Here is a 22,331-nt window from a genome sequence, read left to right as displayed (position 1 = left end):
AAAATGTCTATTTTAACTTTCATTGTGGCTGTAAATTCAGACATAGCCTTACTTGGTATCACTGTCCTCTGAGTGTGTTTGTGTGTGTTTTTTCTTTCTTCCTTTTACTTCTTTTCCCTGAAACACTATCACAGTATTATCACTGTCTGGCAGAAGTCTCCTCATCCAGTGTGAAAGTTTAGTTGGAGCTGTGTCTCAGACGGTTGCCATGGGAGTGCCTACAAACACACACTGTGCAGCTGTGGCTGAAGACAGCTGAAGTGTGATATGTGTGCAGATTGCCCCCTCTTGTGGGGAGAAGTGATTCTGAAGCCAAATGGAACTTGTTCAGATTAAGAACTCTGACAGATTAACTGATTAACGGCTTTGGGGCATTTTTTTTTGGCTGCGTTCACAAAATATGACTCTCTCTTCATGGCATGAATTTAATTTTGATCCTATAGGCAACATGAGGCTCTGCAGGTATACTTAAGTCACATCTCAAAGGTGATTTTTCCTATCATTAAAATGTTTGTGGGTATTTAAATTGTTTGGTTCCCAATGATTATATATCATATCATATGGGTCCTAATTTATTGTTTGACATTATGTTCACCGTAAGAGGGAAACTCTCTTTAGGGGGACTGACATTGATTTCCACAGTTTTGTTTTACAGAATATGCAAGTAAATTGTCACTTTCTCAAAATGATATGTATTTTTACAACTTATTGACTCAAAAATTATTTTAAGTTAAACAATTTAGAATATTTCAGGAAAAGTTATTGGAAAAAACATTTCTGTGATTTCTCTTGTAGCAGTAGTTTGTTCTTGGATCCCCCAGAGATCCCATTCAGTAAATATTGTATGTAAGAAGAAGGGAATATAAAACCTTTGTGTTGACTTTAACAGGACATGATAATGCATTTGAATAATGTACTTGGTTGACAGCACAGACTGTTTAAAGAATGGACAGCAGAATAGGTCACCTCAAGTGAAGCCCAATGTTTTAGAGCTCCCCCTGCTGACTGGCTGCAGTATAGGACATAAGCCTGGCCTCGTCTAAGTTAAAAGACGGGACAGGGGTGAAACTGTAATCAAATTGCACATCAGATACATTTATTCTCAAACATGGTTTCATCATGATTCTTATCATCATGCAAATTGTGTTCAGGTCGCCTTTGTTCTATTAAGTTTCTTTTCAATTAGCTATTTGATGCTATAAAACGCTATAAAATGATGACTTGACAGCTTTGTTGACGAATGTGGATCCCTTGGCACTGTGTGCACTTGATCGAGGAGTGCAACAGAAACACTATGAAAACATAATGAACTTTCATAATAAGTGTCTGTTTCAAAACGACCCAAAGAGTCTGTTCCGCTTTGGACTGGGTTTTTGCTGATTTATCTTTAGAGTAAATGTGTATTTTGTTAACGGAAGCAATCATGACATCTATACTGTGGCCCTTCGTACAAATCCCTACAGCGCAGACTCTGGTTGCAAACTGGCAAAGATTTGAACTTCATACTGTTCAAAGGTAGAAGGCTTACTGTCATATAGGATAAGATAAGATAAACCTTTATTCATCCCACAACAGAGAAACGCACAGTGTTACAGCAGCAAAGAGCAAGGATAGCAAAAAAAGAGCACACCATTCACACAGTGCACAATTAAATAAAAGAATAGAAAAAATAAAAAGTTGAGGAACCGAAACAGAGCTGTTTATATATAAACAGTCTATAGTTGACAGTATTTCACCTCAACAATAAACTGGACTGGTCACACAACACCGACGTCCTGTACAAGAAGGGTCAATGTCGACTACACCTGCTGAGGCGACTGAGGTCCTTTGGAGTGTGCAGGACTCTGCTACAGACTTTTTATGACACTGTGGTGGCGTCTGCACTTTTCTATGCAGTGGTCTGCTGGGGAGGAGGGAGCACAGAGAGAGACAGAAAGAGACTGAACAGACTGGTCAGGAGGGCCAGTTCTGTCTTGGACTGTCCTCTGGACTCTGTAGAGGAGGTGGGTGAGAGGAGGATGTTAGTGAAGCTGACATCCATCATGGACAACCCCTCTCACCCCCTGCATGACACTGTGGGGGCCCTGAGCAGCTCCTTCAGCAGCAGACTGAGACACCCACCCTGCAAGACAGAGCGCTACCGCAGGTCGTTCATCCCATCTGCCGTCAGACTCTTTAATCAGACTCTTTAACAACATCACCACCTCATGCTACACACTGTGTGTGTTTTTTTTTTAATAACAATAACTCTTTCCAGTGTAGTTACTGTGTAATTTTCCATTCCTGTATTTTTTTATTTAACTGATGTAAATATATCGATTTTTCACTTCTATTTTTATTATTGATAATTATATTCCCGTCCCCTGTTTTCTTGAGCTGCTGTAATGCACAAATTTCCTTCATGGGGGATCATTAAAGTTTATCTTTATCTTTATCTTTATTTACAAAAGTAAAGGCAGGAAAACTAACTACCTCTGGAGGCGCATATGGGACGCAATTTTTCAGCGATAAACAAAATGTAAAGCATACCACACTAGCAAGTGTTTTGCAGTTTGCCTTGGAACTAGACAAAAGGAGAATTGTTTTGTCTTTGGGTAGGTGAGAAAATTACTGACTTTACTTAGACAGGTATCATCATAGATCTGTTGATTTAGCATTTCAAGGTTTAGTATTATCTAACATAAGTAACCCTTAAACTTGAAACACATCCTCACTGAGCCTGAACAGAACCCTGTTCACCCCCAGTGGACTTACCTCTCCATTGTATCCCCGCCTAGGGTGATGTATCTGCTCAATCCTCAATCCAGAGCTGCTTCCTCTGTATACAAGGCTCAGTTGCTCCATCCTCAGGAAACGTTTCAGAATCAACCAGAACATAAAGCCCACGTGGGTCGTCTCCTTGAATATTGTCCATGGTCTGAAACCTTCTGATGACTGCTGCAGACAGCTCAAACAGCTTCAGGTGGAGCAGCTTCTGTCTCTGCAGACTAGAGGTTTTTGTTGGGACTCGTCCCTTCTTTCAGGTCACCATTCCCATCACTCTTAAGTTGCTCCGTCTCCAGTTCCTCACACCCTACATCTGTGATTATTTTCCATTGTGTTCAACTGCAGTTGAATTAGCATGCTTGATTCTGCTTGCCTTTTCTTTATTCTTGAAGTTAGATGTCTTGGTCAATCTGTTGGATTTGTGGCTATAATCTAGCATTTTCCCCAGAGTTCACTATTCCCCACTGATCAGCTGATGCTCATGTCTCATCATCTGGGTCTTCCTGCAGTTAATGCTATCCTTTTGGCAAAACTGGTTTGTACAAACTGGCAGCCTTATAGACCCTCCCACAGTCAAGGCAGTCGACCCCTCCACAGTGTAGGGAAACTTTTTTTACACTTAAATCAACACACAACACCGATCGATGAAATACACGGTGATAAATGTATTCTACTGTACCATCGTCTGCATGCCCTTTAATTATGTCACATAAAATGCTGGAATTTTTAGAAAACCTAAACAGTAGTTTGAAGAACACAAAACCCCCCTTCACCAATTACTAAATGTTATCTCCTGGAACCTTTATATTTGTGTTCAAATTTCTTGGGGACTCTTTTAGACTGAACACAGAGGAGACACAACAAAGTTAAGTGACTGGAACATAAGAGTTTAACATTAAATAAATGCACATTATTATATACTGTTCTTTTTTTCTTTCTTCATTTAAACAAAGGTGATACCACCATGACTACTGATTATGTTTAAGTACCATACAAGTTAACTGTTTGTTTGTCTTTACAGGCCTGGGCTTTGATCCATTTCCTGTGAGGCAGCTGAATTACCCTTAAACCACACAAGTTTGTAGCTGATTTCTTTTCTCTGTGCTGTTTACAAGCTGTGCTACAAAATATTAGCGTGAAGAGAGATTCCAATATTGCAGCAGTGACTGCATCGCCTCTTTCTTTGATTGATTCTTATGTTTAAGAGACATTTTGAATGCTGGGCTTCAGTTACATCTTTTAAATCACAGCTTAAAACAAATGTTTACACACTTTTTTGTGATTTCCCCCTATAAAGATTGTCATTAATCTAACCCTTTATTAATTTTATTGCTCCTTATATCCTTTCCTTTACTGCTCTAAATCTTCATAGCCATCCTTCCTTTAATGTTTAACTTTTCTGTGCTCTGCTGCTTTTATACGTTCACCAGCTTTCTTTGATTTCACACCTATTTCTGTTTTTATTACCCGTTTTCTTTACCTTTAGGCCTATATCATTGCCATCAGCTTGACTTTTCTTATTTGAATTTTTTCTTTAAATGTATTGCTTTATAACCTTAACTGCCTTTTGAAACCTGTCTATTGTATATTTTATTATTACTCGCATTTATTATATTTTGTAGAATTATTTTAGTTTGACCTTACTGCGGATTTGTGTCACAAGTTCCTGCCTTTGCTTTGTCTCTCAAAGCACTTTGAAAACTTTTGTTTTTAAAGGTGCTATACAAATAAAGATATTGCTTTTAAAGTATATTATTATAATGCTGTTTTGCTACTTTAAAATAAAAGATATCTCCCTCACTCATGCAAAGAACAAGTGACTGAATGTTTTGAATTGTTGTCATCCAGCTTGAATTTAACCCTTATTAAACTGTGAAATAAGTACATGATACATCTTTTATGTGTGCCAATGTGTTGTCCACACAACAACCAGCTACACTCAGACCTGCTAGTTAGCTGCAATGTGTGCCCTGGGTTCATTTAGTCTTTGATTCGGGCTTACATTTGTGTAAACAATGGATGTGTTTTATGTATAATCAAAAGACTGCTGCATACTTTTGGAGTCTGTATTTCTGACTGTGGCTGAATGCATGTGGGTACTGGCAGGATGTTCCCCTTTAGTCTTAGAGATGCACAGCAAATGTTGTATGGCGTGCTGTGACAATACAGGTATTCTATTTAATTTTGTTGATAAATGCTTCAAATTAAATATCATGAGCAAAATTTTGAGTAGTGATAAAGAAGTTTTCAAGGTGGCGTTGGACAAAGTGATCATATTCACTGAACTATAATCTTTCAGAGCCAAGATGACTCAGAGAAACCACTCCTCTTAAATATTCTCAACAGCCTCCTTCACTGGTAGAGTTCACCTGAAGTCTCATACCAGATGCAGGTCAGGAGCCCACTGCCTCAGGAAATCAGAAAACTGCAATTGACATTTTAGTGACAAAGTTCTATTAGTAATATTATCTTCAATGTTACAATATTCCAACCTAGAATGAACAATCACATAGCTTGAACACTCTAATGCAGTAAGTACACAGTACTGTTCAAGTCGGCTTGTGTATTGGTGTTGCCTGCAAACCACCACTTCATTTTCTGAATGATTTCTATATCTTTGGGATAACGGCCTCTGCAACATTTGACTCTTTACGGCATAAACATTTTTCAAACTATGATTTAATATCACTTGTTGCCATTGCTCAGCAACAACAATCCAGAGGAAAGGGTTTCATTAGTTGAGTCCATCAGTTAACTGAACCCTTGAATAATACAGGTGTGTTATCATGCAGTGAATAACATTGAGTCAGGGTATGTAGAATAGTCTTTTTTTTATGACTTAAAGAATTGATTGCTGAATTGTATTAAGCTACTTTAATTTCAGGGTCCTAGTTTCCTGGATGCTGACACTGATACATGCCATACAACAGAGCTTTTGTCAATGTTATGATTAACACGTGATTTTAGTGCTATGGCAAGCCCAAAAGTCTACTGTTGGAAAAAGGCCACTCAAACACTAGCACAATCCTGAGGAGAGGACTGATTAGGTATGAAGACACCTGTGTGAGTGGACCAGGTGTGTGAAGACACTTAACACTCCGAACCTCAACTTGGCACTTCAGAGTCTTTTTAAAAAACACTGAAATTCATTCAATTTTCAGACGATTTGTTATTGTCCGGACAGTCACAAAGATTCCTTGATAGATTTTATTTGTTTTTACAGGAGCAGCTCACAATTAAATACAGTTACTAGTTAGCTGTGCAACAGAAGCAATGTAATCGTATTTTGTCAATAACTTTTCTGCACTCTTGTAAAACACTTGGAACTGCAATTTGTCTGAAAGGTGCTATATAAATAAAGTTTGACTGATTGATGTCATCAGACAAAGAATATACAGGAAGTAAATTATCTAAAACAACAGAGAATATATTTTAAAAAAGTGCTTTAGTGTGGACACTTCACAAGATATCACATATAAAGAATGCATAAATATGACCATACACTATACGTCTGTAAATCTGATGCATAGCATGATTTCTGATCTCTTACAGGATAGCTACTATTTATCATACTATTGCTGTGACTGTGGATATCAAGACCACTTTCATTATTTAGAAAAGTTTACAGTATAAAAAGCGTTGCCTATCTTGTCAAGGCCTAGTTAAGACAAAGGCCGGCTGTGGCTCAGTTGGTAGAGTCGGTCGGAGGTTTGAGCCCCAGCTTCTGCTTCTACAGCAACATGTCTGATATGTCCTTGGACAAGACATTTAACCCCAAGTTGCTCCCGCTGCTTTGTTGGTGTCGTATGAATGGGTTTAGTAACTTCTGATGGTCTCACTACAACCTCTGCCATCAGTGTGTGAATGGGTAGGTGTGGCATGCTGTGTAAATGCGCTTTGAGTAGTCAGAAGACTAGAAAAGCAAAAGTCCAGTTACAATTCAAGACCATTTAATATACAGATATTTAATGTATATAGGCTAGAAAAGGTGTTATATGGGCCGACTGCACCTTCAGTGAACATATAGGCAATAAAAAACAGTATTTTAACTGAGACATAAAGTATAGTTGAGGGTATTACTTTAACTTACAAGGAAAAAAGAACAATATAAAGTCAGTATCAGGTCACTAATTAATAACTAGAATCATGTTTTATATCCCTTCCCACTTCCCTTTTCTCCATGGGTCTGATAATTGTTGCCATGGTTGATTGACTGGAATCAAATAACTAGAAAAAAGGTCTTCTGATTTCACAGCAAAACTTAAGAAACATGAGCCAGAAAAAGAGAGTGGGCTGAGGCTGTGTCCACTTAAACCAGTCTCCTCTGTTTAAATAGACAACTAATGGAGAAAAATGAATGATGAATCCTAATGAAAAATGGTTGGGTGAGGGAGGAGGTGCATGTGTTTCCAACCATCCATGTCATATAATTTTGACTGTGATGAATTAAAGAAAATTATTGCAAAGTAAACTGTGTATTCACCGCAGAAGGTATCATTTATCACCTCCTGACCTGTCAGACTACTTAATCAATTAATGCCCGTGCATTAATCCATCTTCAGTCTCTACATGGAGCTTACACAGGATGTCAAATGGAAGTAGTGATTCATCACTGACTGACCAGCTGAAAAAAAACACACTGTGGAGACAACATGATGAACCTACTTTGAATTAATAGGCTACAAAAATTAAAAATACACTTACACATTTTAAAAATGTTTGGAAAGGTACAGGAAATTTCATTAAGGACGCCAAAACACTTACATCTCTCTTTAAAAAACAGCAACAACTAGATTACTGTGTTTCTTCAAACTTTGGCAGGATTATCATTAGCTGTGATTCACAAAAAGGAAAATAATAATAATAATAATAATAATAATAAAATAAATATAATAATAATTGGGTTTACAAGTTTTGTATACACAGGTGTATGTTAATGTGTATTATATATATATATAAATTGTACATATAGTAGCCTATATCAAATTGTATATATATATATAGATTGCATCAAATGTATAATTGTAAACATACTATACCAAACTGTATAGATATAAGGATTGTATAAATATATAAATATAGTACATCAAATTGTACAAATAGATATGTATATATAGATATATGGATTGTATAAATACATAAATTATAAGAACTCATAGTATATCAAGTTGTATATATGTTTGGAAAATCATTGGATTGTAAATATCAAATATAGTATCATAAATATAGTATAGCAAATTGTATATAGATAGATTGTATATATAGAGAGCTTATAAGGAACACAGGAATTTAATTTAATAAATATTAATTATTGAGCTGTGGAAAAGGGGTAGGATTAAATAAGTTTTATACTTTTTCCTACTCCTTTTCAGGCATATCAATTGAATATATGTAATTTTCTTTTTTTGTGAAATAATTTAAACATTGCTTTTTGTTTATTGTATTTTCGTGCTTTTCATTTTGTTTTGTATTTTTGATATGATTGATTTTATTTGATATGTCTGAAATAAATTTAATCAATCAATCAACAAGGCACAGGCATCCACTTTACAGGCTTGGGATTTCTTTATTTCAACTCTTTCAGATCCACTTTTTCTTGAACAAATATAACCGGTACATTAACAAAATGTAAAACCTACACATTGTCTATATCTCTGTATGAAATTGTACTTGATTTTTTTGTCATCAAGTACAATGGAGGTGTGTCTGTATAGGTATTATTTTGTGTATGGGTGTGTATATATATATGTGTACATGCATATCTTAATTATTATTCATTCATTTTGTACTTGTCTCAATTTTTATGTATCGTTTTCTTCATTAAGGCAATGGTGATCTGTAAATAGTGTGTTTGTTTGATGATGCTGTCTATGTCCTTGAAGCTATTGTGTACAAACATCTTATGTAAGAATTTTAATAAAAAGTTGATCACAATTTATTTTTGGCAGGATTGAAATGAAGACAGTGTTCTACATACTGCAAAACTGCACACATGGACAATTATATTGATAGTATGACAAGTGCTGATATTGTGGTGACCTTAGAAAGAGGAAATGTGTGAGCACTAAACTTACATGTATCTACCTACAATGGCATTAGTGGCTTGTGTCTTACTGTAGTAACATGTCATATAACAGGATATGCTATGGATTTGTTTATTTGTTAGGATCCCCATTAGCTATCATCAGTACCCTTGACTAGAACATGGCTTTTCTTCCAGGGTTCCACATAGAAAAAATCTAAATACAACAGTTAGAAATATTAGTAACAGCCTATTAAATATGCAGTAGGTTAGGCTATATATTAAAACTATAACAAAGCTTATTTTAGCCTATTAATATAGACTAATATGATGATGCTCCATCTGTCAGCACACTCTAATGCACCCAGTAGGCAATCTGCATTAGGCCTACTGGGTGGGTTTTAAGGGTTCAGACGCGGATCATACTTAAAAATAAAAAAAAGAATAATATTGGATCAGTCTCAGACCTAAAAAAAAAGCCAATTTCACTGTTTAGTATATAGCCTAGGCTACTTGGCTTGTACAGTTGTTGATTTTTCCCCCACGGAAATTGAATGCGTCATGTGATCCAATCAGCTGAGTTAGAAAAAACGACAACCCGCGATCAGAGACCCCGCCTTCTCGTGTGACGCATGGCTCATGCTACGGTACGCCATTTGTGTCTAGCAGCAAAAAGCGCGGACGGTGGAAAGAGTCGTATAACAAGAGGTAAATTCAATATTATTTTGAAAATTTTAGCACTTCATTTATCAAGATAGGCTTAGAGAAACGATACATAGTTCTATTTTGTGTTTTCAAGCTGTGATTCTGCATCATATAGCACTGTTACAGAAGGTCGATGTTAGCCTCCTTTTTGGGCCTCTGTGCCGCCGTCGTTTTCCAAACCAAAGAGCGATTTAAGCCCCGCCTTTGCCTCGATGTGATTGGACTACGATGCTGATGTAGCAATTTTATTGGACGCGCTCTGTGTCCCTCAAAGTACAGTTGGGGGGAGCATGATGCTAGTTAGCATGTAAGCCGCAATTTCCAGCAGCGGTATCCACAACAACTTAACTTACTTTTCTTTACCCACCGATTCGAGATATTTAGCGCCTCGAAACGAGTTTTCATGCTGTGTTTTACTCGGTAACGGGAGATTGGCGTTGCCGGTTCTGTTTCTATCATGCATCCTGGACACCGTTCTGCTAACACAACATTACTTTAAAGCTAGTGTAGATGAACAGAAAGGAAAGCACCTGCCTAACAACAGGTACACCGAGAGAAAGATAGGCAACTGCGAGAATAGAATAGATGTTTATTGCCATTTTCACAGGTACAGGACAGTACAGGTACATTGGAATTCTTGTGCGTTTCTCCCCGAGTCAGCTTCTACAAATAAAAAGTTAAAATTATATATAAAATAGAATATCATTATAAGAAAAAAAGAGTAGAAAAGTAAAAATAAATAAGTTGTAGTAACAGCTAAGTGATTTAAAATAAACTGTACAGAAGTTATACACTGTATTAAAGTAAAGATATAATACAACAAATAACAAGGGAAACACTGTACAATGAAATGAAAATATAAATATGTTTTCTTATTGCACTTATTATCTCTTATTGCACCTGAGGTTATTGCACTGTTTTTTGTTTTTTAAGGTTAATATTGCACACTTGTATTGCACTGTGAGGTGGTCAGCTGTCCATTTAGTCCGTGAGGTGAGGGGTGAAGTACTTCCTTCCCATCTTAATGTCCTGTGCTACAAGTCTCGGCAGCAGGGACAAAGCTGTTGTGGTAGCTGTTGTCTGAAGAAGGAAAGAGATTCATAATCTGCAATTAACAACCTGAAAACATACGACAGTTCATAATTCACCTTTAAGCTACTCCTCATTGTCTGCAGACATTTGAACAGAACAAACTTACTACTACAACATGGTACTGTTGTGCTTTTGTCAATCCTAAAGTGTAAACCCACCAAAATGTACAGTGGATGGCGGTATTGAGCATAATAAAAAGTTGGCCTACATTGAAATAAAGTAAAAGTGCATTCCTGTTGATCTTTACGATACTTCTTTGAATACCAGAACTCATGGTTCATTATGGGTTCAGGTACTGTTACTGTTAGCAGTCGGCCTAAACATAGTAGTTGTTTAAATCAGATCATGAATACTTTATTAATCCCAGAGGGACATTTTTTCGTTACAGTTTCTCTAAAACACAATTTAGATAGAATCTTTATTATCATTGTATACAAGGACACAACAAAACTTTGTTAGCAGCAATCCTAAACAACAGCGTTTACAAAAACAACAACAACCAAAAAAATATATATTTGTGGTGATATGAAAGAAATATGCAAAAAGTGGCCAGGGAAATTGCTGTTCAGTGAATAATTGATAATAATAATAATAATAATAAATAAATAGACAGTTGTGGTGACTGAAAGAATATATACAGTTATAGTTTTGCAGTGACTGATTAGGTAAACAAATATATATATAGAGATATAGTGCAAATAAGTGAAGTTGCACTATATCTCTATATATATATTTGTTTACCTAATAGCAGTAGAAATATAGTTATATACAATCTAATATTAATCAAATAGAATAGGAATGTAAGTAGGATATCAATAAACAAGTACAATAAATATTTACACGAATAAGAGTGAGGCAAGAATAGAGTTTATTACCAAATAAGATACCCAATTTAATTTAACACAATCAAGTGTGATGGTAGAAATGGAAGCATTTAAGTCTAACAAAACTCACTTTCATTCATTTTAAGCCTTTGTGTAAAAATAAAGAAAATTAACATTTTCCATGTGCAGAAAATAGAAGATTGCTGAAGCTTTAGAAATCTGGTTATTTGTAATTACTTTTAAAGCTAGACTCAACATACCGTTACTGTCCTAATAGGGGTGATGACTGTGTGCTGAATCATGTTTACATGCATTTGGTAATGAATCGGAAACCAGAATGGACATTATCTGTGCACCATTAAATGTGTGACTATTACTTAAGACTTTTTTCCTTCTCATTTAATAAGCAGTAACAGCCGGCTCATAATGCCATGGTTTAAGTTAACAATTTGACTCTGGAAGCACTAGATGGCGACATTTACCTATGTATAGTCAGATAGAGTTGTTGAAGAATTGAAGAACTGGTCACTTTTCTGAAGCTTGTAGTTAACTTCCCAATATGTGGGAAATGTCCTCTTGTTTCCAGAGTTTTCTTTGATTTAGTGAAGTTTGTTAAAAAAGAATTTGAGATGAAAAATATGTATTTTCTTTTTCTAGGAGTCTGATCTGGCTTCAATGAAAGAGATCATCAACACTGTTTCATAACAGGATATGATATGGATAAAACATTGATATCAGGAAAGAAGGAAATCAAGGACAAAGTGCCTGAAGATGACAGCGGTGGAAAGGTGCAGTCAGATGATGTGGAAATGGAGGAAACTAAAAAAGATTCACCCAGTTTGACTGATAAAGCAGAGGAGGAAGTCACTGAGGGGCAGCAGCCAGACTCTGTACCTGAAGGTGGTGACAGCCTTTGCTCTGTCTGTGGCTTCTTAGCCAAATGTCCGAGATCACTGAAGATTCACTTTGCAAGAAAGCATGGAAAAAACTCAAAGAATACCAACAGAGCTGCAAAGCCAGCTGAGAAAAATGATGCCAGTCCACCTGAAGCTCAACAGGAAGTAGACATGGAAACAGAAAGTGCTACTGAAGTTAAACAAAACCAACAGTCTGAGCTTGTTAAGCAGAAATCAGCATCCAATGACCATGACATGAACACACAGAGTATTGCAGAAAAGGAAACTGTAATAGACAAACAGCAGGCAGAACAAGAGGAGGTGAGCCCGACCCAAGAAAGAAGATTAAGCAAGAGAACCCCAAAACCTAAGTTGATATATTCCTGCAACTACTGTGGGCAAGAGTTTAGAGACAAGGCCCCCTTGGAGGTACATGTCCAGAGATACCACACCAAAGACACCCCATTCACATGTGAGTATGATCTATTCTCCGGTTCAGTCAAAGTGAAATCCAGCCTCGCGCTGAGTTGATGTTTTTTTAAGATATTAGGTAGTGTCAGCATGATGTGAGAAAAATATGCAATGTATTATAACCTGGTTCAATTTTGTGATAATGACATAACGTGGTATCAAAAAGATAGAAAATTAAAGAGGGCAACTTGCTAAAACTTCTAGTTTCTATGTTCATCTTCCATTCATACTGTTTTACATACTTTGGGAGTTTTGAAATGTCCTCGAGTATCCAAAATGAATCCAGAAAGCAATTTTATTTCCATCCTGGATTGGCACCAAATAATCTGAGGGTAGCCAATAGCTATCTCTGACTTCATCTCTGACAGCATCAAAACAGTTTAAATTCATTGAAATTATACTCAGATCTCTCCCTAGTAGGTCAAATGTCCACATGCTGAACGAGAAAGTTGTTTACATAAAATAGTTTCCCTTATGTATTAGTAATGTATGTCTTTTGCAATATGTTTATTGTGAATGCTCTTATCAGGATACTAATTGACGTACCCATTAGATAGTTCAATACATGTGGGAAAGAGAAATTCTGCATTGAAATTCTGATAGACATTTTCAAGTCTGACTCGCAACATGTTTATCACTTACAAGCATTTAAAAGAAATTATATGTAATATATATTTACATTAGTCCTAGTCTGACGTAGATGGTAGATGGGTACTTTATTAATACTTTACAGGAAATTACACCGTCACATCAGCAATTGCAAACACAGACAAGACAAGAAGACACCACACAAAAAAATAACAAATACCATTTAGGCACATGAAAAACAAGACATCAAAAAATACTATGCGTTTAGTTAGTTTTTAAAAACTAGACTGAAAGTCTAAGTTCTGTTGATTTGCAATCTTTGCATTTAGTATCTAATGTTATGTTTATGGCCTAAAAGTGTTCCTTTGTAATGTCTTTTAGTTGAAACTGATGAGAACACGGACAGAGAAGAGAAAGCTGTGGACCCTGGCGTCACCGTGAAGGCCACTCCAACACGAGTAGCAGCAAAACGTCCGATCAACCGCTTTCAGGTGAAGTGTACCAGTTGTGATTTTCGAGTCTCCAGCCCTGCATTGCTGGAGAGCCACGCAAGAGTGAAACACCTGGACCAAAAGTGGCACCGCTGCAAATTGTGTGACTTTTTTTCTGCCACCTCTGAGTGGATGGATGTTCACCTGTCCTCCGACAGCCACACTCAACAGAAAGGGGCCGACGACAACGACACAGAGCTTTCCCCGTTTGAAGCCTATGTTGAGTGTGTGAGCAGAGATGGTGCTGGTGTTATAGACGATATAGCTCAAGTGGCTGACGGAGAAATTGCTGCTGCTGTGACGGAAGAAGAGCCGGAAACAGAAGAGGCATTAGAGGCTGCCAAAGCTGTGCCGGACGAGGAGAAAGATTCAGAGCATTCACCGCCTAAAAAGAAAAGAGGGAGACCAAAGCATGGGTCCACTACCACTTGTGGATACTGTGGCCTTGTTGTGTCAAACGCTACCAACCTCAGTGTCCATGTCCGCCGCAAACACAGCAAGGAGTACGGATATAGCTGCACTCTTTGCAACTACAGCTGTGTGACCAAAGGTGACATGGATCGTCACTGCGTCACCAAGAAACACATTAAACGTGCGCAAGAGTGTACAAATAAGAACTTGGTGAACCACGACGCAGTTGAATCACCGCCGGAACCCACAGCTACTGAAGACCAGGAACCAAATACAGCCCCGGAGATGGCCAATCAAGAGCAGGAATCTGACGACACAGCCTCCAAAGAAAACAGCGGAGAAGAGCTGAGTCAATTGGATGCACAACAGAAAAAAAGCAATTATGACTCTGTTAATTCCTGCAGCCATTGTGACTTTGTAGCTCAGTCAATCCCTTCGCTCCATCTTCACATCAAGAGAAAGCACACCAAAGATTTTGAGTACGTCTGTCTAGCATGTAACTATTACGCTGTAACCAGCAGGGAAATGTCTCGCCATGCCAACACAGAGAAGCACAAACAGAAGAGCCAGAAATATCTAGAACCAGTAGGGACCGAGGGACAAAGAGCTCTGGCTCTTCCATTGAAGCTGCAGGAGGTCATTGAACTTGTGCGATCAAACTCGAACCCTGAATGTGATGAGTCTGAATCTGAGGATGAAGACAGCCAAGCAATGGAGAATACAAGTGGCCCCTCTATCACCACAGAGCCTGATGATGCTGTTAGCAGCGAAGCTTGCAGTGAAGATAAGAACCAAGGAGCGAGTAGTATATTGTCCAGTGGTGGTGAACCAGCTGACCAGACAGATGAACATGAAGCATTGTCTGGACCCCTGGAGACCCCAACAGAACCTCCACCTGCAGTGGATCAGTCTGCACAGCAAGAGAGTCAAGAGGAAGGTGGTAAACCAGCTGATGGTGAACAACTAAACTCAGATCTGATAAGAGATGCAAAACAGGAAAGTTGTCATTCAGATACACAAATATCCAAAGCCCTTACCTTTGATGCCTGCATTGTATCCTTGAAGGCCCTTGCTGAGCAGGAGCAGGAGCAGGCGCTGCATGAAGGTCTGGCTCTAGAAGGCCAGGCTGCTGTGGTATGTTTGACTGGAGGCACACCGATGCCAAACAGCATCCTTCTTACTGATTCTGCATACATTAAAAAGCTCAAACGCAAAGAGGTGAAAGCAGGAGGGGAAGCAAAAGGAAGTAGCTCTCGAATTCGCTGCGAGGACTGCGGCTTCATGGCCGATGGCATCAGCGGCCTAAACGTGCACATCTCAATGAAGCATCCGACCAAGGACAAACACTTTCACTGCTTGGTGTGCGGCAAGTCGTTCTACACCGAGAGCAACCTGCACCAACACCTGACCAGTGCCGCCCACCTCCGCAACGAGCAGAATAGCGTGGAGGAGCTACCTGAGGGGGGCGCCAGCTTCAAGTGTGTGAAATGCACGGACCGCTTCGAGTCCGAGCAGGATCTGTTCGTTCACATCAAGGAGAAGCACGAGGAGCTTCTGAGGGAGGTCAACAAGTACGTGTTGGAGGACACCGAGCAGATCAACCGCGAGCGAGAGGAGAACCAGGGCAGCGTGTGCAAATACTGCGGCAAGGTGTGCAGGAGCAGCAACTCCATGGCCTTCCTGGCACACATTCGGACTCACACCGGTATGTATTCTTTTTACTCTCTCACTCTTCCTCTTCTTCTCTGGGTGTCCCTGCTTTCAGCAGACTTGTGTAAGAACAGGTCACAGATATTGTTCCTCATTTTATCTACCCTATTGAAAAAGAAAATAATAAGTATAGAGCTCCAGCATCAAAAGACTTTCAAATACTACATCACAGTATTAGGAGGGAAACTCACATCTTAATCCATTCTTTGATAAATTAATACAGTAACACATATCTTATTCATTTCTTTAAAGATACATTTTTTGACTTTTATTAAAGAGACAGCACAGTGGATAGTCAGAAATCAGGGAGAGAGAGAGTGGGGGATGACATGCAGCAAAGGGGCCACAGGTTGGTTTTGAACCCAGGCCGGCCGCTTTAAGGACTATAGAGTGCACGTCAAAGTATGCACTGAACTACTTGAGTACTTTGCAAATAAATACTTGAGTTAAAAAGAGACCGGCACAAGTAGATCTACAAATTTAACATCTGATACTGAAGTAAAAGTGAAAAGGCACAAACTCTGAAATGTACTGACAATATGAAAAAGGATTCCTCTGAAGGTCATGTCTGCCAGCTGTTTGTTGTACAACGCTAAATGAACCTCTCGTCATATTTAAACGACTATTGTCTTTAACCATTCTAACATCATTTAATGAAAAAACAAAACAAAGTAATAATCAAATTTACACCAATGTACAAATCTGGGGAGTGTTTACTTGTCTAAAACCTTCCCTATGTCATTGGTCATGTTAGCTGGTAACTTTCACCCATGTTGCGATCACAGAAATCCCATTTTTTTAAAGCAGTTCTCTCTCGCTCGTGTGTTTTTCACGTTGTTTTCGCCTGCGATGCATCCAACGGATTTGGTCGTGATCTTGATAGGTGGTGGGCAATGACCCCAAATAAAAATAAGTGATGATTCACTTCACATGCTTTAAGGCTAAAGTAATGGCCCTGTTAACAGTACAAAGGACACATATTTGGTTTACATTTGATGGGTAACAGTATTGTGTGTTTCTTGTGAACATATCTAGTTAAACCCAAAAACTCTCAAAAGGAATTTCTGTGTTTCCTCTCCACTATTAGGCCTTTTTTTTTTGTTTTTAGGTCCAACTCTATTGAGTGGGCAGATGCAGCCTCCTCTTTGGCAGCTAATGCTAATGTTCAGGCTACTATCTAATGCAGCCAGGTAATCGCAGTTTCAGTGAAGGTGAAGGTAAAGACTGATTGAGCTTCAGACCAGCAGGAGAGACGCTAATGGACCCCCGATTGGGATTCCCTGAGCAACGCTTGGTCAAAGACAAGTGCGACTCATAATTGATGTGTCCATTACCAAGACTCAGTTGTAATTATAGTCAATAAGTCTCTGTAAATGTGTTAAAGCTTAGGCTAAAAGCATTGGAGGTCCAAAGAGAGGTGGGCTAATAATTTAAAATAATCAATGCAGACGTATTCAAACCCTTTAATTTCCCTTGTGTCTGTATGTCCATGTTTGTGTGTGTGAGCACTCGTACGCCTGCCCTGTGTGTGTGTGTGTGTGTGTGTGTGTGTGTGTGTGTGTGTGTGTGTGTGTGTGTGTGTGTGTGTGTGTGTGTGTGTGTGTGTGTGTGTGTGTGTGTGTGTGTGTGTGTGTGTGTGTGTGTGTGTGTGTGTGTGTGTGTGTGTGTGTGTGTGTGTGTGTGTGTGTGTGTGTGTGTGTGTGTGTGTGTGTGTCAGCCTTCATGGCTAGCTGATTATGCTCAATCCATTAAGATTTATCTTGTCATTTATAATGCAAAGCAGGGCGGTGTTGGCCGGGGTTTCGGCTGGGTAACGTCCAGCAGGTTAAGAACACAGGGTGCTCCATTACTTTCCCCTGACCATGTGTATTAATTGCTTTTAAAATCAGCTTAATGCAAGAACGAGATGTGAGGGCGCCATCAATAAATGCCCTTCTCTGCCTTCTTTGGTTCAACCCCCTTTCAGCCGAAACTTTAATGGGCTCCTAATTGAAGTCCATGCTCTGTGCTTACAATGTCTGTGCATTATAGTATGTATATGAGGGGGGGTGGTGGAATAGGATAGATTTTATTTCGGGTGACTGTGGATTATTTGTGTTGGAAATGCAGCTTTTTTTTTGTGCAAGTCTTGTTAGAAAACTCAGCGATAATATTCTGTCAGTGTCCTCACGGATCACTGGGAAGCACATAAAACTGTGTGACTTTTTACAACAGATAACAGTAGATTAAAATGTGTTACTCCTTGAATATATGAGATAACCTATTGTTTTCTGAGACAGAGGGATAGTTTCAAGTCGAGGCAGGGTGAACATTTTCTATCATACATAGTATATAAAGCTTGTGTGGCGATATTGCAGGTTGCTTACCTCTAAAGTCCGACTGCTTAAAGCTGTAAGAATTAGAGGTTAAATCTCGATGATTAATGTAGTGCTACCACTTTCTTCTTATTAACGATTACTCTACATGTATTCATAATTTATACCCGGTGTCATATTTCTTGAGTTTTGAGGTCACTTACTTAGTGTTACTTAAGAAAATGAAAGCTGTGACTCCGAGGTCCCAACAGATGGCTCCAAGTCAAGGACACACTCTGCATTTTTTTTTTTTTTTTAGGTTTACCTCTTTCTATTCGATTGAGTTATGATTTTGATTATGAGATTACTCCACTTTTATCTTTGCTGTTCCTTTTTTTTTGTGGAGAGCTTCTATTTCTCTTCATTTTGACAACATATGCCTGTAGTGATTATTGCTAAGTTCCCTCATTACAGTGAATTATTCACCTTTTTCTACGGTGGTCATTTATTCTGGGAGTTTGTTTTGTTGGGTTTTTGGAGCCACACGTTTGCCACTTTCTGAGCTGGGAGCACGTCCAGATCCTTTTAATTAAGACCTCGTTTTTATTCACTTGATTAATCAGTGAAATCAGGAGATGGTGGTGGGTGGCTGCACACAGATTTGTCAATTTGTCCCTTAAAGGAAACGCATACACATCCTACCATTTTGCCAATGAGGCTACAGCTGGAATTTGCATTTGGAGGTAAATTGGTCACTTTTTCACTGGAGTGAGTTGTCTGACCTCAGACTGAGCCTGAAAGTAATAGACACACACGCCTTGCTTACACATTCACAAACAGGATGTGATATGTGCAAATAAGTTACGAGTAAAACTGGACCAATCCACGGGATTGCATGAATCTGTTTTTTTAATACAACTTGCATGAATATGGGCCTTTGATAAAGACGTTTCTAACACCACTTCAATTCTCTTTGATCATGTATAGACACATTTAAAAGGACATAAAGAACATCAAGGGGAATCAGCATGTCCCTGGGAGACACTGTGATTACAAAGGAGCTCATCTCATGAATTTAGTGTAAATTACAGTTAAGTGTAACAATCCTTCAGATTTAGAACATGCTTAGCAGAAGAGGCAAAGGAGTCAAAGCGTAAGAACGGTTCCACAGGTGTTTTAAAGATGGATGATGATATGATGATTTACCTACACAAGTCCTATACTAGGTGTCTTCATAACTCGTAATCAAAGTAATGACTGCATGGAATTCTGATGACTAAAACATGTAGAAGAACCATGCAACGGTAAGGCAAGATGAGAAAGCGTTTCACAGGGATTTCCAAATCAACCAATCACAACGCCCGAGGAATGTGACTGTGGAACGTTTTTACAGCTCTAGATTTAATCCATGTTTTCCATGCAAGCGCCTCTTCCCCCCCCCCCCAGCAGTCACTGAGCAGGAAGCGGAGGAACTGGTGAAGCAGTGTGTGCAGAGGGAAGTCCCCAGGCTTCAGGACTCATTTGATAAGCTGGAAGGGGACCACAAGAAGGGACTGGTGGACAACTGGTCTCTCAGGAACTCTGAGGCAGCAATGAGGCAGCAGCTGGCCTGCCTCAGTGAGGACAACTCTAATTTTCTTTAATAATCCCCATCCCCAGATTGGCATAAAAAAAAAACTGAGGCCAAGTGGTAATGGAGGCAACTAGATGTACACACAACCTCCCCTGCGTGGGGCAAATATTTCCATTTTTCAAAAGTCACAGAAAGCCGCCTGCATCCAGATGAATATGCAGTAAACATGTTTCTGATGATTGTGGACTTTTCCACATAAAGGACGTGGGTCTGTATGGGGAGTTGGAGTGAACAGGAATGTTATTTTCAAGTTTATCATTTGACATGTTCATGACCTTTCAGACCAGGGATGCAGTGACATCAGGTCCTGTGTCTCTGTCTTAGTAGAAGACTGAGAAATGTAAGATCCAAGGAGAGGCTGGATGTAATGATATCACATTAAATTGTGTTATATGTTGTAAAATGACCAAATCTCAGCAGCTCACTCTTTTTATGTTAACATTTGTTTGGGGTGTGATGGCGCTTGTCTTCACCCGTTTCTCACACTGCTGTGTTTTTTTTTTTGGTGCCTTTATTTGAGAGATAGGACAGTGGATAGAGTCGGAAATCAGGGAATGCGGGAAAGGAGCCACAGGTCGGATTTGAACCCGGGCCGTCCGCTTGGAGGACCACAGCCTCCACACATGGGGCGCGCGCACCAACCACTGCACCATGACCGCCCCCAGTTGGTCTTTTTTTAAATGAGACTACCTAAAGTCAACCTGGAGAACATGTATTTGATGGTTTTGATAACAGGCCTTCAAAGCAAAATCTTCATAAGTAGCAAAGACATCTTCTCTGACACACCAGGCCCCTAACAGAGCAGTGGATCCTTATGAATGACAAAATAATACAATCTAGTATTTAAGACACGTATTTATACAAAATTCAGTTCATCCATCATAGATCTATTCTCTCAGTTTCTGAAAACAGTTTTCAAAAGTAAGAAAACAAACCTTTGACGTCAACAGGTTGATACTGGCAAAAAAAAAAAAAGAAGAATGACAGAGTGGAGTTTTCTGTCGTTTTGTTTATTTGGTATTTAATCTTGGGGCTTATAATTTGATATTCATAAATCTTAATGATATGTTATTTATGACTTGTAGCTATTCAGAATCTGTCTTACACTATGCTATTTCAATCTTGACATTTCTATTTTGATGGGTGTTTTGTCAGTCCCGTCCTGTTTTTCAAAAGTTTGTTAATTTTAGTGTTTTTTTTTAAACTGGAGGCCGTTCACTGCCGACATCTTCCTTTTGTGTTTGTGCGCGTTGAGAGACCATTTTCTCTCCTTCTCCTCCCCATGGGTATATTTGTCGGCTATTTTTGTGCTGACACACAAGTCTAAAGTTTATATAAAATGAATGAACAAAATTAACCACAGTTGCGGTGGTCCACTCCCTTTAGTGTGAAATTGCTGTGTTGCTCTTTGTGTGTTACAGTAACAACAAAAAGTGACAGATAACAAATACATGTTGGCTGGATATCTGCAGCCGTATGTGTGACATTTAATGCTTTCTTAAACACTGCTTACCTTGGAACTAGTCGAGCTGGCGCTGGCCTGTGACTGAAGAGTAGGACACTTACATGTTCAAACTCTGTCTGTAAGCCTTTCAAAATAAAATAATAAATAATACATATACATTTTAAAATATAATCATCATTTTGTATTTTCTTACTCCAAACCTGAGGATTAAAGCCAAGACTATGATAGGAGTGTGTGTATGTGTGTGTCTGTGTGTCTGTGTGTGGAGTGAAACATTGCATGAGGTTCCTCTCTCCTCTCAGGAAATGAATTAGTCATTCCCTGTCTCATCTGGGATGTGAGGGAGCCACATCGCCCCTGTGTGGATGGCAATATTAATTTAACATGACACCGCATTGATGGTCAATTTCAGTTTCACGGAGGCTGTTTAAGTGGAGTGGTGGAGTATTAATGTGATAAGATGTGAGAACTGAGGGACGTTACATCTCTCTCCTCTCTGCCATGTCTCATACTCAGCCAGCCATCTGGACAAATCAGCTCCCCACACGCCTCGCTCTCACCTCAACTTTAGGTTGTGTGTGTTTGAATATGTGTGTGTGTGAGTGAGAAGGAGCGATTGTCTCTCCTTCTGTTTGTCCATTGGGTGACTATGTCTTGTGAATTTAATGCGTGTGTGTCTGTATGCACATGCATAGGTGTGAGGTGGGGCTCTGCATCTCGATGTAGGTATTGGTAGGTGTGAGGGTGTTTGTGTGTACGTCTGTCTTTTTGTTTAGTGTCAGTGTTGATGATTGTGTTGTGTGGTTTATTATTTTTAAGTTTGTGCGAAAGTGTCTGCACATTTAGGTGTGAAGTTTGTGGTCATGTATAGGGATTTGAAGTGTTTATGTGCTGTTTTTGTCCTTGTGCATGCACCTTTTTTTTGGCTATTTGTAGTGATTTGTGTGTGTGTGTGTGTGTGTA

General features: G+C 38.9%; 1 protein-coding gene across 1 annotated transcript in view; it reads left to right on the top strand.

Moving 5' to 3' along the window:
- Positions 1-9,389: 9,389 nt before the first annotated feature.
- znf407 (zinc finger protein 407) overlaps positions 9,390-22,331 on the top strand; it is a 158,296-nt gene continuing 145,354 nt past the window's right edge. The window contains exons 1-3 of the mRNA XM_065957650.1: positions 9,390-9,496; positions 12,067-12,777; positions 13,746-15,971. Coding sequence (XP_065813722.1) covers positions 12,126-12,777; positions 13,746-15,971 — 2,878 coding nt within the window. The 5' untranslated portion in view covers positions 9,390-9,496; positions 12,067-12,125. The remainder of the gene's footprint in view (positions 9,497-12,066; positions 12,778-13,745; positions 15,972-22,331) is intronic.

The sequence above is a fragment of the Labrus bergylta genome, chromosome 8, assembly GCF_963930695.1.
Source record: "Labrus bergylta chromosome 8, fLabBer1.1, whole genome shotgun sequence".
Classification (NCBI taxonomy): domain Eukaryota; kingdom Metazoa; phylum Chordata; class Actinopteri; order Labriformes; family Labridae; genus Labrus; species Labrus bergylta.
Note: the sequence above shows the minus strand (reverse complement) of the source record. Positions and strands in the feature narration are given on the sequence as shown.